Source organism: Peromyscus leucopus, chromosome 6 (genome assembly GCF_004664715.2).
Source record: "Peromyscus leucopus breed LL Stock chromosome 6, UCI_PerLeu_2.1, whole genome shotgun sequence".
NCBI classification, from domain to species: domain Eukaryota; kingdom Metazoa; phylum Chordata; class Mammalia; order Rodentia; family Cricetidae; genus Peromyscus; species Peromyscus leucopus.
In genome coordinates this window covers 78311133-78327648 of record NC_051068.1, presented here as the reverse complement: position 1 = coordinate 78327648, position 16516 = coordinate 78311133, and the positions used below count along the sequence as shown (strand labels likewise).

Sequence of the window (16516 nt, the reverse complement as noted above, 5' to 3'; positions counted from 1 at the left end):
AAACATCATTTTTAGTTTTTATTCTTTTGTCACAGCTACAGTCTTAAGTAACTATCATTTAAGTGGCTTGCCAGAGTACCAGTGTAACACGTGGGAGCTTGTAAAATACTGAGGACTTTTGGGTAATCATCTGCCCCAAGGCTCCCTTTGTGTTCCAGCATCCCTTCAGCATTCTCAGCTTTCCAAGAGTCAATTGTTAATGTACTCAGTCACAAGGTCCCGCTAAAGTTATGTTACATTTATTTAACTAATTTATTATGTAATTGTGAAGAACCTGAAGTGTAAAAACAGAGTTGTTCTGTAACAATATTAGTAGAAAGGTAATAATGTAATATGCAAGGATGATGTTCTAAAGCAGTGGTTCTCAACCTGGGGGTTGAACAACCCTTTCCACAGGGGTTGCATATCAGATATCCTGCATATCAAATGTTTGCATTACAATTCACAACAGTGGTTAAATTACAGTTATGAAGTAGCAAAGAAAATAATTTTATGGCTGGGAGTCACTGTGGTGGTATTTTGTGGATGATCTAACAAATAAAGCTTGCCTGAAAATCAGAGGGGAAAGCCAGTCACTAGTCAGCCATAGAGGTCAGGCAGTGGTGGCACACGCCTTTAATCCCAGCCCTTGGGATCTCATGCCATTGCTCCCAGTACTTGAGAGGTACACACACACACCTTTAATCCTAGCACTAGGAAGGTTGAAGCAGGAAGGATGTGGCTGGGCAGAGAAAAGGAATGTAAGGCAGGGGGAGACAGGAGCTCAGTCCTGTTTTGGCTGAGGAGCTGGTGAGGTAAGAAGTGGCTGTGACTTGTTCCTTTGTCTCTCTGACCTTTCAGCATTTACCCTGATATCTGGCTCGGATTTTATTAAGACCAATTAGGATTTGTCGTACAGATCACCACAACATGAGGAACTGTATTAAAGGGTCACAGCATTAGGAAGTTGGAAAGCTAATGTTCTAGGGGATTTCCACTCTGATATTTTCCAGAGTAGATTGATTGATTTTGGAGAAACTTACAGATTCTTCTGTTATTGCCTTAGAAAACGAGCTGACCAGTTATCGGTTCTTCTGATTGCCGCAGCAGGAGGAGAACTTGTGCTGAAGTTTTGTAAACTGGTGTTGGTTCCATTGGGGGTTTGTGGAGAAGCACTAGCTCCGTTGGCCTCTAGTCTTTCCCTGGGCCTCCCACTAGCTTTCAGCCTTTCTGTGTTCTACTTCCTAAAGAGACCTACTCCTTAACCTTTGTGATGGAATACAATGATGTTTTATATAGGAAAATGAATAGAACTCTTTCATCTAAACAAACTGCACATTTCTCTATATTTTACAGTCACCTCAACCAGAAAACTCAGTTTGAAAATCCAGTGGAGGAAGCCAAAAGGAAAAAGCAGATAGGACAGGCTGAAGTTCATCCTGCAAAACCAGGTAGAATTTATTTGCTCATTCTAATAAATTGTGAAATATGTATGGTGAGTTAATAAAAGTGAATTTGAACTTTTTATTGCTAAATCTTTGAAACTCAACAGAGAAAGTTTTGCTTCTGTGAAAGATATGAATAAATTTTTTTTTACAAAATCATGTAAATATTGTGAGAATACTGAGATGTCTGTCATGATTAAATAAAAAACATGAAATTGTATGAATTTGAGGTTGGGTTTTAAAGATTAGTTTGTTCCTTTATTTTTGAAGCCTGGCTCAGTATTAGATCTTTAGTTCACTATAGCTTCTAAGTTAACTCCTTAAGTCAATCTATAGATTTAATCTTCAAGATTTTCTACTGACCAATATTAATCAGTACTAAGTAAATCACCAGAGTAGTTCCCTATGCCATTGGCTGTCGTGTGGATAGTAGGTATTGGTCGTATAGAATCACCCGGAAGACATTTAAAGTTGCGTGAGGTTTTAATGCACCTAGTCATAGTTGTTTTTCTTTCTTTCTTTGAAAAGCTGCTCAAGAAGTTCTTGGATGTTACTCTCCTGTCTCCTTCCTTTCTTCGTGTGTCATTACAACCAAGTTCTCTGCTTATTTTGTAGAATACAATATGACCCATTTGTGTTATCTGTGAGAAAAATAGTTCTTTCTTCCAGCTACTCTTCAAAAACATAGGTGCCTTCCTTAAGCTTTGCATGTAGTTTCACAAATATTTTCAGTTTAACAGATATTTTTTAGCGCTTTTCCTATGTCCTATGCTTCTCTAGTCACTAGATACTCAAAAATGTTTGAGATTGAATCAGTTCTTACCCCCAAGAATTCATAGTATGGTAGATAATGGTCCTAAGATGTAATGAGAAGTGTCATTTAAAATAGTGGATAAATGTGCTGGCTAGAGAGCAGGCTTAAATCTCATCATGTAACCTTGGTTAAGTTCCCTAAAGGCTTTATGCCTGTTTTGTCATCTATGAAATAATAATAATATCATCCTATGGAGACACCTTCTCAAGACATTGAAGATATCTTAAGAGGAAGGTACTATTCTATTAAATATGTGTGTAAATAAAGTGCTTACAGTAGTATTTGCTATGAGGTAATCAATAAGTGATATTCTTTTTTTGGGGGGTGGGTTTTCGAGACAGGGTTTCTCTGTGTAGCTTTGCGCCTTTCCTGGAACTCACTTGGTAGCCCAGGCTGGCCTCGAACTCACAGAGATCCGCCTGGCTCTGCCTCCCAAAGTGCTGGGATTAAAGGCGTGCGCCCCCCGCCGCCCGCCGCCGCTGCCCCGGCAAGTGATATTCTTTATAAATGATTTCATCATTATAAATGGGTACAGAATCACCTTTTATTGGATGAGAATACATTCCAAGACCACCAGTTGATGCCGAAAGTAGTGCATAGCATTAAGCCTTATGTAAACTTTTTCCTGTGTATACATACCTCTGATAAATTTAATCTTTTAAAAATATATATTTATTTTTTATTTTAAGTGTATGAATGTTTTACCTGCATGTATGTCTGTGCACCACAAACATGCAGTGCCCACAGAGGTCAGAAGAGGGTGTTGGGTCATCCAGGACTGGAGTTACACACATTGTGAGCCACCACATGGGTGCTGGTAACCAAACCCAGATCCTTCTCAAGAGCATCAAGTTCTCTTAACCACTGAGCCATCTCTTTAGCCCTACCTTTTCACTTCATGGAAACTTCACAATTTCTCTTTGATATGTCCAAATTATCAGCATCACTACCACAAGAGTTGATCTGAAAACCAAATGGCTACCAAACAGCTGTCGAGTGGTAGTGTATACGGCATGGACACCTGAATGGAAGGATGACTGTGGACTAGATGAGATGGACCAAGGTGGCACAAGATTCCACCACACTTCTCAGAACAGTATGCAACTTAGTTTATAGTTTATTTCCATTTAATATTTTCAGAATTCATCTAACTGTAAATAACAGAAACTATAAAAAAAAATAGCCAGGCGGTGGTGGTGGTGCACACCTTTAATCCCAGCACTTGGGAGGCAGAGGCAGGCAGATCTCTGTGAGTTCGAGGCCAGCCTGGTCTCCAAAGCGAGTTCCAGGAAAGGTGCAAAGCTACACAGAGAAACCCTGTCTTGAAAAACCAAAAAAAAAAAAAAAAAAAAAAAAAAACTTGATGGAGAGAGGCCACAGTAGTGGAGTATGGGTAAGGGGGGAAAACTAGAGAAAAGGCAGTGAAACAGAGAGAAAGTGGGTGTTTTACATTTCTGAAGATGTCCAGAAATCCTATAAAGATATTAGTCACAATCCCCCCCCACACACACACACACACACAACAAGGATTTAGGGGTTTTTTGTTTTGTTTTGTTTTTACAAGACCAGCAAATTTTTAATTTGTTTGTTAGGATATCATATGAAGTAATGACCTTCCTTATGGCATTTTCATCATATATGACATATTTTGTTCTCAACAATTCCCTTCCAGCAATTTAAAATCAAGCATTCTGACATAATACAAAGATGTACTAACTTTATGAGGAATGTGACAGGAAACATTAGTTTCCCACAATTAAAGAGTTATGTCTCAGTCAGGCATGGTGGTGCACACCTTTAATCCCAGCACTCCAGAGGCAGAGGCATAAAGATCTGAGTTCAAGGCCAGTGTGGTCTACAGATGGAGTTCCAGGACAGCCAGGGCTGTTATACACAGAAACCCTGTCTCCAAAAAAAAAAAGTTATGTCTCTATAAGAACAGAAAACACTGTGTGTAAAATGAAATTACCCCACTCTGTAACAGATATTCTCCTCAAACCTGGGCCAAGGCATTCTGGCCAGTGTTTATTGACAGAACCATGGCTGCAGTGAAGTCCTGTGATGCAACACGGATGAGCACTCCAGAAACACCTCAGGCTCATTAGCATTTGATTTTGGATTTTGAGTTCTCATGTGTTCAACCCCCATGGTTACTGGACCTCAAGTGAAATAAATAGTAAGCCAGGGTTTCCGAAGCCGTGAGTTAGTACACCTTTTGTGTGTGTGCAAGCCTTTGGACCGAAGTGTTACAGTTTGATGCTTTGTTAAACATGGATTCATTAGAAGGGGGGAAATTCTATGAAATTTAAAGAATGAGAGGAGCCCCGCTTTAAGGCCATTGGGGATTCTTGGTGGCCTGTGGGGATCATGCATTCCTGTCCTTGTGCCAGCACTAAGCAAGTGAGGAGTGACAGAGGGGAGAAAAACACAACCCAGGGTGGGACAGCAGCAAGCTGTGAGCATACAGAGGGGTGGCCACTGTCCCTCCATGCTGAGCTGCCCCCTAGTGGGTCTTCCTTATATTGGGTAGGGTGGAAAGAATGCAGCAAAGTCCCTTTGCCAGTGCCTCCTAAACAGGGTATGGTGACTCTTGTGACATCATTGGAAGGGAAAACTTGTAGCAAACACTTTCCTGTAATTTGCATATTTTCCAGAATCTTTGACACCCAGGAAGAATGATAATTTCTTGGCCTGAAACTTAAAAACCCAAATTGTTATTTTTGATTCTTAGGTTCAAAATCATCAAGTGGAAAGATATCTAGGATTTAGTTCTTTTTAAACTTAAATTTTCCTGTACCTTCAGAGTTTCTGTGATTTCCTATTCTTTAGGGTTTTTTTAATTGTTGTTATTTTTACTTAGGTTATACAAATATGTTGAAGATTGACAGTATACAGTTTATTCATTATAATTATTTTTGTTTTCAAATCTAATTCTTATTTTTGACCCAGATGTGGAAAGATCTCATTTTACTAGGGATCCATCCCAACTTAAAGGTGTCCTTGTTCGAGCATCACTAAAAAAGAGTACAATGGGATTTGGTTTTACCATTATTGGCGGAGATAGACCTGATGAATTTCTTCAAGTGAAAAATGTGCTAAAAGATGGACCCGCAGCTCAGGATGGGAAAATTGCACCAGGTAACTAGGTTTTCAAATTACTGGAAGAGTCGTAGTACACTAACAAAAATTAGAGCAAAAAATGTGTGTGTGTTTGTGTGTGTGTGTGTGTGTGTGTGTGTGAATAAATGAAGAGAATAAACTATGTAATTGAAGCTTGAGATTGCTGTATTAAGATAGTTTATCCCTTAATTAAATACATTGCTAGTTTGAAAGCTGTTTTTATAATATGAAACTGTTAAAACATTTTTATTAATGTTTGATTTTGTATAATTTTAGATAATATTTTGACTGTATGAAACTTAATATTTGATAGCCATCTCAGAAGATTATTTGATTGATAATAGAGTACATTAAAAAATTTTCATAGGTATATGGGTGTTTTACCTGCATGTATATATGTATACCATGTATGTGCTCAAGGAAGCCAGAGGAAGGAGTTAGATCCCCTGAGAGTGGAGTTACAGATGGGTATTTGCTGGGTCCTCTGGAAGAGCAGCCCGTGCTCTTCACTGCTGAGCCATCTCTCCAACCCCTATAGGGTACTTTTATGGCTCCCTAATATCTATTTATCACCTCTTTGAAAAGTAGTCCACTGAAAAGTTTTTTAGTGATAACAAAGAAATTCTTAATTTTAATCCACTTTTCCCCCTTCTTGGCCTTACCTGAAGTTAGTAAAATTCAACTACTGTGTTAAGTATTATAGATACAATCACTAATTTTATAAGGCTACATAAAGTTTAGGTTGTCTTGTATTTAATTTTCCTAGTCTTTAATTGGTAATTGTTAGATATTTTAATATGACTGACATTGTTTGTTTCTAAAGACCTTGGAAGAGATTCAAGACAAATTACTGAATATTGTGGTGGATTACACACTGTTTTCCAAAGAGGTAGTGTTCCACTGGGGTTCCTTATTGCAGAGTTTGGCTTTTCAAATCATCTATTATTTTATATCCTGTTGTAATGTGAACTCACACTTGGATGACTCAGTTGTTACTGTACTTTTTCATGGCAAATATCAAGTTACTTTTAATTAAGTTATAGAATCTCTCATGTACCTTTCAATGAATTGATAGAAACTTTAAAAAAAGAAAACCTAAAATAATTAAAATTTATATTCAACTTTTATTTTTAAAATTAATGAACTTCAAGATCTTAATCTTAACATTAATAGAAAAGGTTTCCTTTTTAATTTTCAATTTTAACCTTTCAACATTTGTTCATGAAACACATCACATACCATAGATGATTGATTGATAGATAGATAGATAGATAGATAGATAGATAAGTAGGTAGATATCCAAGGTTTCATAATGCAATTTCTCATTCACCTAAAACTGTTAGTTAATTTGCATAAAAACTCAATACTTGTATAATGACTTTAGGAACTTCTCATTTGGTGGTAAAAAGTTAAAGCTTTGTTTATAATTAATCTAATTTCTGTATCCTCTTAGATTAGACAAATTTCTACAAAGTAACATTTTTTTAAAATACTATTTATTTTATGTTTGTGGGTGTTTTGCCAGCATCTGTGTCTGTATGACATGAGTGCCTGCGGAAGCCAGAAGAGGGTGTCAGATACCCTGAGAGTAGAATTACAAATGGTTGTGAGCTTCCATGTGGTGCTGGGAATCGAACCTGGGTCCTCTGGAAGAGCAGCCATTGCACTTAAAGGCTGAGCCATCTTTCCAGTCCCTGCAAAGTAACATTTTCAACACCATGCATCCTGTTTTTTGAGGTCTCAGTGCAACAAAATACCTTTGTCAGTAACATTTTAAATAATTATATGAAATAAAAGAAAATAGATGAGATAACGAAATTTTATTTTATTTTGTTGTTGGATAGCTAATTTCAAAAGTCAAGGTGGTGTTAAAATTGCCAATTGTTGAAATTCTGTGGAATGAAAAAAACAAAAAAAAATAAATAAAAATAAAAAAAGAAATTCTGTGGAATGAATACAAAATGAGCATAATATTATAAAAGAGAAAGACAAAATTGAATCTTACAAGAATTGATTAATCTCACCTTTCAGTATCTTAAAAATATACTCATTGGTTATCTTGATTTTGTTGTTGCTGCTGCTTTCTCTGTTTGAAATTAGACTCGGAATAAATACAAAATCTCTATGGAAAAGACCCTAAAGTGAAATGAACTGATGAGAGATCATGCCATTCTACCTTCCTCTTTTTTTGCATTAGAATGGAGTTAAGAGACATTGATAAATAGCTTGTTTGTACAAGTAGCCAATGGAGTTACTTTCCTTTGTGTGTGCTAAATACCTACCCACACTGTACTGAGTTTTGAATAGCTACTTAGTAATGGCTCAGAAAGTATATAACAAATGCAATAAAACTTGGAGAGTTTTTAAATGATAGACTTGATTTTGAGGTTATAACTCTTTGATGTTAAAATAATTAATAATTTGACATTTTAGGAAATATCTCAATGGTTAAAAAACAAAAGCACTTGCTGCTCTCCCAAAGACCCAGGTTGTTCAGTTCCCAGTAGCTTACACCTACCTGTGTCCCCAGCTCCAGGGAGCCCGACACCCTGTCCTGTCACTGCCTGCACATGCATGACATACACACTGACATAGACACACACAGAGACAAATAAATGAAGATATTAAAAGTAAATCTTAAAAGATATTTGTATCTGTTTTATAGCAGAGTTTTAACAGCAAATATATGTATTGCAAATCTCATTTCAGTATTTATAAACAATTAGAGAGTTTCAGAATTCAAATTTAGTTTCTGATTTTGTTTTTGCCTTTCCTCCAGCAAAAAGATTAACTTATTTGGTGGTTTTAATATTTTAACATGATTATATTTTATCAGGTGATGTTATTGTAGACATCAATGGCAACTGTGTCCTTGGTCACACCCATGCAGATGTTGTCCAGATGTTTCAGTTGGTACCTGTCAGCCAGTATGTCAACCTTACTTTATGCCGTGGTTATCCACTTCCTGATGACAGTGAAGATCCTGTCGTGGACATTGTTGCTGCTACTCCTGTCATCAATGGACAATCATTAACAAAGGGAGAGACGTGCATGAACACTCAGGATTTTAAACCAGGAGCAATGGCTTTGGATCAAAATGGAAAACCAGGCCAGATCTTGGCTAGTGAGCGTCTCAATGGGCCATCAGATTCCAGTGAACAGAGAGCATCCCTGGCGTCATCGGGCGGCTCCCAGCCTGAACTAGTGACTGTCCCTCTGATTAAGGGCCCCAAAGGCTTTGGGTTTGCGATTGCTGACAGCCCAACTGGACAGAAGGTGAAAATGATTCTGGACAGCCAGTGGTGTCAAGGCCTTCAAAAAGGGGATGTCATCAAAGAAATTTACCACCAAAACGTGCAGAATTTAACACATCTCCAAGTGGTAGAAGTACTGAAGCAGTTCCCAGTCGGTGCAGATGTCCCCTTGCTCATCTTACGAGGAGGTGAGTGACAGCGCAGATCATTGCCCGCCCTGCCAGGGCAGGTGTCTTCTACTAGCACATTTCCCTTGCAATTAGTGTGCATTTTTCTTGTGGCTCTGTCTGCATGTTTCACAAGCAGTATCTTTTTAAACTCTGTGTTGATGGTTAGTGGTTTCATTCGTGTCCCTTATGAGTATAAAAATTTTAATGATTAGAGAAAGTCATGGTACTATGCTACATCAAATAAAACACATCCTCTCAGTTTCATTTTCTCAGTTGATAGCGATAATAGAAATTGACTTTTTTAGCCAGTAGTGCTTCATAACTCTGGACCACACCAGAGATTTTAAATTCTAACATGTTTATGTATGAGGAAAACGGGGTGTTAGCCTTTCCTTTGTCTTAAGCTCTACAGTCTGCCTGTAAATGTTGATTAAATCTCACAGAGCTTATGTAAAGAAAAAAAGGGGAAATTTAATTTTTCAAGGTCATCAACTGATACGAACCACTCTTAGACATTTTAAATCTAATTCTAAGGACTAACTACAAAGTTGAATTTCAGTAGACTTTCTTAAGTCCATACCAATGAAACGACTAGTGTTTAGCCTTTCTTCCTTATCTCCTCGACTCTTAGTTTTTATATTTTAGGCACACTTTACTGCTTAGGAGAGTTTTGCATTTTTTTGCATTTTTTCTTTTTTTATCCATTTTGGTATAGTTTCCAGGTGATGTAGTACAGATTGCTCAGAGTCAGGTAAAAACAATCTTTGTGATGGGGCTGACAAAATGTGTCAGTAGAGTTCAGATACCAGCATCCATATAACAAGCCAGGCAGCCCTTGAATGCCTTCACCTCAGCTCAGAAGTGGGTGGAGTCTTCCAGCCCACCCAAGAAAATGTAAGCCCTAGGTTTAGGCAGACAGCCTGCCTTTGCCTCCGAGGAACAGGTGGAGTATCAAGGAGGACTAGGTAGAGGAGGACATCCAATGCCCTCTTCTGGCCACCATGTGTACACATTGCTAACAGTCCTATCTTCCATGTCATAAAGTAGACAACTGAAAAACCTTTACAAACACCCTTTTAGTTTGTTTCAGAGGAGCCAGGTAAGAAGTAGTTAAATATTAAAACAGCATGCTAGTAAATACACACACACACACACACACAAATAGACAGATAGATAAATAAATGCAAATAGATCTTTAAAAGAAATATCTTTGTGAATGCTTGAGAGTTTTCTAACAAACCTAGCAGAGACCAAAGTTTGATATTTGGGGGTTGATATCAGTTTGCTGCCTCTCTGCTTACTGTTTCTGTGATTTAAGGAACCGTAACTATTAAGTAATACTAGCATTTATGCCTCAGGAATGTTGTAGTGTTGACGATAATAGATGTTTCATGCCTGACACAAAGCTGATCCTAGATAGAGTTTATTATTAACCTTCTGAAATTGAAGTTTTATCAGAGACATTATTAATGTTTATGGTCTAGGAGTGTTTCCTCTGTTTTTAATTTTTTTTTTTTTAATTTTAGGTCCTCGTTCACCAACTAAAACTGCCAAAATGGTAAGTACTGTGGTGGTACACCAATGATTTCCCTATATCCTGAAAGAGGTGCCTCATTTCCCTATGGAAGGGCAGCTTCTTACTATGGGAATGGCTGTGAGAAGTCAGAGAGGCTTATTGCCCTAGGCTTAGATGAGAAATTCTGAGGAGTTGGTAGAAAACTCCCTGAGAGGGTTGTGCTGGGTTGGTTAAGGCTTGCTGCTGGAGAACACTATAAGCCCAGATTGCCAATGGTCCTACTCACAAAGTTATAAAGTGGGCCACTGAAGAACCTGTGTAAACATCCTATTAGTTTTTTTTTTTTTTTTTTTTTTTTTTTGAGGAGCCAGGTAAGAAGTAGCTAAATGTTAGGACAGATAGCAAGTATCTTCTTGCTGATGCCCAAGGAGAAGACATAGTAGCTGATCATAACTTCATGAAGACTGTAAATAACCAGACTTAAATGAACTCACATTTAAGACTCAGCATAACTTTTCATATTGTTACCTTCTGAGCTAAATCTTCTTATATCAAATGATAAGACTATTATATCTGAAATAGTGTCTTCTTTATTACTCCTTTGAATAACTGAGAAACCTATTTAAAGATCTATAGGAGAAGCCAGGCGGTGGTGCGCACGCCTTTAATCCCAGCACTCGGGAGGCAGAGCCAGGCGGATCTCTGTGAGTTCGAGGCCAGCCTGGGCTACCAAGTGAGTTCCAGGAAAGGCGCAAAGCTACACAGAGAAACCCTGTCTCGAAAAACAAAAACAAAAACAAATAAAAAAAAATCTATAGGAGAAAATAGACATTAAAATGGAGGTGCCAAGTGCTATGATGGTGAAAGAAACTGTACCAGGCATAAGATATATTTGTGGATACCTACATGGATATAAAGACAATTATATTTAAAGTCTCAGCTCAGTTAATGGTTTGGCTAACTTGGAATAGAAAGGTGGTTTCTATGAAAAGTCATAGGTGTCTAAAGGAAAGATCACATGGTATGAAATAGGTTAATTTTACCAACACATCAAGTCTGCAAAGTTGCTGTTGAATGGATCAGGTGATGGGTAATGCTGAAAGATCAGAGAAGTAAAGGAGCCAGCCACCAGATAAACTTTTTACCTCTACCAAATCATTAGACCAAAAGGGGTGAGCTCCTGCTTCCTCTTGCCTTATATTCCTCTCTCTGCCCAGCCATATCACTTCCTGTCTCTACCTCCCTAGTGCTGGGATCAAAGGCATGAGATCCCAAGTGCTGGGATCAAAGGTGTGTGCCACCACTGCCTGGCCTCTAGTGGCTAGCTCTGCAATCTGATCTCCAGGCAAGCTTTATTTGTTAGAGCACAAACAAAATATCACCACATTTCCCCCTTTTTGTCTAAAATTTTAAAAAAGATTATAACTAATAGAAGAAAAACTATATTCAATAAGTACAATAACTACATACAATAAATATAGGCAATAAATTCATCAACAATGTCTAGTCCATAAACATTTGACAAATTCAGAGAAATTTGAATTATCTATCCTATTTTAGTGAGTCCAAAAGGTTGTACCTAATTAACTTTTATTCTAACTTGCCTTACCAAAACTATCTTCTAATGTCCCTCAACCCTATACACTTTACACCTCTTTAGTGAATTTCTTTTCTGAATCTGGTAACAAGGAAAATTTATAACTACCACTATAAAGTCTTCAACTCCATCAGAGACCTGAGAAGTAAATACTATTGCCTGAGTAAGCAGGAAGTGCAAGCAATCAACTTCTAAAAAAATATGTGAGAAATTACAGAAACAGTTGGCTGCCTGGACAGTCACCCAAGGTTCCTTTGCAACATTGGGGCATCCATCTTCAGCCTACTGGTCTAGCATATCTGACAGGCTTTTCTGTAAAGCAGGATATTCTGAAGGGCTGTCCTACCTTGTCTTGGCAAAGTTCGACAGTCACTTCCTTTTGTGTCCTGCTTGTCCCATTTGGGCAGCATACTGTCAGCAGTCAAGGCAAGAGCACTTTCTTGTCAGTGGCTAACTTTTACCACAAAGAAAGTAAACTCCATATGGAGTTTCTTCGATTCTCATCATTGTCTCTGAAGTAAATTGGTGTTGCCAGGAGCAGACATATCTCAAGGTCGTTTAAAAAAAAAAAAAAAAGAATCTATGTAGTTAAAACATCTAAAATGCCATATTCTGTAGCTCTCTGAAGTGTTTGAAAATGACCTCTCTATCCAAAATATATGTCTGTTTGACCTTGAAAACATACCTAATATGACAAGTTCAGTTGTAATAGGTGACAAATTACTAACCTGCATTTCCTTATTATCCTAAATAGTTGGTAATAATAACTTTCAAGGACCAGAAGTTTGCATTACATTGTTAAATGAGTTGTATATGTACAATACCTTGAACAAGAGTAGAAATGTATGTACAATATGTTCTAACAAAAATACTCTCTAATTTTTATCAGTATACAAAGATCCATTTCAATGTAAAATATTTGACTATTAATTGCTTTTTTGCTTTAAAAGTATATTCAATAATCTACCTTTTTATTGTTGTTGGTTGTTTTTGCTCTTCTGCTCTGTACATACACAGAGGCTTATTCTTACTTATGGATGCCCAGCCGTAGCTTGGCTTTTTTCTTGCCAGCTTTTCTTAACTTAAATTAGCCCATCTACCTTTGGCCTCAAAGGTTTTTTTTATTTTTCTCTATTCCTGTATACCTTTTCTTTTCTTCTTACTCCATGTCTGGCTATGTAGCTGGGTGGCTGGCCCCTGGAGTCCTCCTCCCTCTCTGGCTACTTATTTTCTCCTCCCAGATTTCTCCTTCTATTTATTCTCTCTGCCTGCAACTATTGCCTATCCTTTCCCCTGCTTTACTAGTGGCCATTTAGTTCTTTATTAAACTAGGAGATGTTTTAGACAGACACAGTAACACAGCGTCACAGAGTTAAACAAATGCAACATAAAAGAAATACACATTAAAATAATATTCTACAACATTTTATCCTATTTCTATATCCAACCTTTTACTTTTCAGAGTAGATTCAGTAGTCTACCCTTATATCCTATCATATCTCTATCCCCCTTTTTTCTTTTCAAAACAAGAATCTTGAATCTAAACTCCGTTGTTCAGCTTTTTTTTTTTAACCATTACTATTAACGACTTGTAACAAACCATCCTAAACAACAACAAATATCCATAACCCATTGAAAGACCAAAAACCACCCACCTCACCTCTTGGGAATGTGGGTGTCATGTTCTTAAAATTACTTCCTGCTGTCTGGGGGCAACAGCACCTTTAGGGGATCCTGAAAAGAAACATTTGGGTTAATTGTCAAGTCCTGGGAGAGGTAGCTGTATCATTTGTTGTCCAGTCTCTGCATAATGGGAAAGTGCAGGGCTTGTCTCAAGTCCTGACTAGAGTAGTCTGTGAAGCTGGACCATCTCAGGCAGCTACCTCAAAATTGTCCTGAGCAGTTTGTAGTCCAAAGCTGATCTTTATTGGTGTTTGTCATCTTAGTGGCGTTATCACAGTGCAGGTGGAATCATCATCGTGGGGCCGCATCCTCCTTTTGGAGACTTCAGAGGTGATTGTTTGATATGGTCATGGTTCACTGCAGAAAACTTAAACATCTTAAATGTCATATATAGCAGATTTCAAAGAGGTTAAAGGATCATATTTTGTTATGTGCATTCCAGAGTACAAAAACTTAATTACTAGTTACCTGATAGAGACTCAAACCCGAAATCATGTACAGGAAGCTAGATGAAGCTTTTTTCTAGAATTAGTTAGTACTCTATATGACCATCAATATCATGACAAAGAGTTTAATATATATATTCATCTTGTAAATTTTGGAATATTTATGCCTTAAGAAAAATTTTAAAGAGTCAAAAATAAAACTAAAGACTTACGAGATTAGTGGTAATAGAATAGTCCCTTAATTTCTGATTTTCTTCAGTCTCTTATCAGGTGGCTCTTCTGACATGAGACAGATTTTGGATTTTACTTTAACAAACATGCTTGGGTTTAGAGAAGGAGAAAGCCACACTCCAACTCCAAAACCACCCTTAATGTTTAATTGAACTGGAATTACAAAAAGGCTATTTGCATTATATTTCTGCAGAGAATAGCAGAAACGAACATTAAGGAAGATTTATGAAATTTTATCCTGTTAAAAATGTGATATATCAATAGGCCATGTTACTCTTTTTCTTGAGACATTTTTTTCTGGATGATTTGTCCTTTTTCCTCAGATGTCTCATTTGTCCAGTGGTCTTCAGATTCCTTAGCTGGATGCAATTATTCTCCTAAAAAGACAAAAATAAAACCCTGCCCCAACCCTGACTTTTGACAAGTTATATCTGATCAAATGAGCAGCATTTGTTAACCTTATAAGTTAGTTTAGATTGAACGAATGGCCATGCTATTTGATGAACTATCACCTCTTCTAAATAAGAGGTCTCTCTTGTTCAAATCAAACCTTTATCAATTTTGATGGTATCCATAGCTTTTCTTCTTCTGAGAAAACAAAAGCAAAACCTCGTCCCCAATGTAACACATATCCTGGTTACCATTGTGAGGTCAGCACATCTTTAAAGTGTACAGGTGTACAGGCTAATTTAATTCTGTAGTTTTTTCTATTATCCATTGTCTCTCCGCAGATATCATTCCTTCTGGAGTTTTTTGTTACCCCTTTAAAGTTCGATTTGATCTTTCTATAACTGCTTGCCCTGTAGGATTTTGTGGTATACCTATAATGTGCTTTATATTGTAAAAAGCAAAAAATCATTTCATTTTACTGGAAACATATGCTGGAGCATTATCAACCATAATTTGTACAGGTATACCTATGATGGCCATAGCTTCTAGCAAATGCGTGATCTACAGAATCAGCTTCTTCAGAACTCAAAGCAGTTGCCCATTTAAATCCTGAATAGGTATCAATGGTATGGTGTACATATTTTAATTTTCCAAATTCTACAAAATGAAACACATCCATCTGCCAGATTTTATTCCTTTGAGTACCTTTTGGATTACTTCCTGCAGGTAGCAGAGTATGGTTGTATAAAGAACAAGTAGGACATTTCCTTATAATTTCCTTGGCTTGTTGCCAAGTGATGGAAAAATCTTTTTTCAAATCTTTGCTATTGACATGGTGTTTTTAAATGAAATTCTGAGGCCTCCAACACATTTCCTATCAATAATTGATCAATTTTGTCATTACCTTATGCTAGAGGGCCTGGCAGACCTGTGTGGGATCTGATGTGTGACATATATTTATATGGGATGGTTCCTATTCCTAATTATTTCTTGTAACTGAATAAATAATGAAGTTAATTCTGACTCATCAGGAATAAATTCAGCAGTTTGAATGTGTGAAACAACTCTTTCTGCATACTGAGAGTCAGTAACTGTTTAAAAGATTCCATTAAATCCATCAGTACCATCAGAGTAGCATATAATTCTGACTTTTGGTCAGAATCATAAGGGCTTTGAGCTACTTCACTTAAATTTCCTGATTTATAACCTGCCTTTTCTGATTTGTTTGCATCAGTATAAAATGTAGGGGCTCCAGAAATTGGTGTTCCCTGTACAATGTGAGGAAAGTTCCAGTTAGTTCTCTTTATAAAATGAATTCTCTTGATTTGGGAATATTTGTTGTTAATCTCTTCCAAAAAATTACTGCAAGCTCTTTGCCAGGGTTCACTTTCTGCCCATAATTTGTCAATTTCATCATTAGTAAAAGGTACTGCAATTTCTACTGGGTCTATTCCTGGTAATTGACCGAGTCTCAATTGTCCCTTTAGAATCAACTCAGAAATCTTTTCCACATTAGTTTTTAATTTTTTACTCTGTTTATGTGGTAAAAATATCCATTCTAAGATAACATCTTCCCTCTGCAATAATATTCCTGTAGGAGAATGCATAGAGGGTAAAATAACCAGAATGTAGTCAAGCTCTGGATCCACATGATCCATGTGTGCATTCTGTAATTTCTTTTCCACCAAAGCCAATTCTCTCTCAGCTTCAGCTGCTAATTCTCTTGGACTATTTAAGTCTTGTCATCTTTTAAGGTTTGAAACAAATTAATCAGTTCTGTATTTTTTACTCCAATAGTGGGCCATAGATGAGCAACATATCCCAGCAATCTTTGAAAGTCATTAAGAGTCTGAAATTGAGCAGGTGGTGGT

The 16516-nt window shown here is 37.1% G+C and overlaps 1 protein-coding gene across 4 annotated transcripts in view; it reads left to right on the top strand.

Moving 5' to 3' along the window:
- Magi3 (membrane associated guanylate kinase, WW and PDZ domain containing 3) overlaps window positions 1-16516 on the top strand; it is a 227867-nt gene that overhangs the window by 176925 nt on the left and 34426 nt on the right. For all 4 annotated transcript variants that reach the window (XR_005091822.1, XM_028859344.2, XM_028859345.2 and 1 more), the window contains exons 8-11: window positions 1336-1430; window positions 5188-5376; window positions 8195-8800; window positions 10309-10340. Coding sequence is in view for 3 of the 4 variants with exons in the window: in XM_028859344.2 (XP_028715177.1) it covers window positions 1336-1430; window positions 5188-5376; window positions 8195-8800; window positions 10309-10340 (922 nt within the window). In the remaining variant the exon portion in view is untranslated. The remainder of the gene's footprint in view (window positions 1-1335; window positions 1431-5187; window positions 5377-8194; window positions 8801-10308; window positions 10341-16516) is intronic.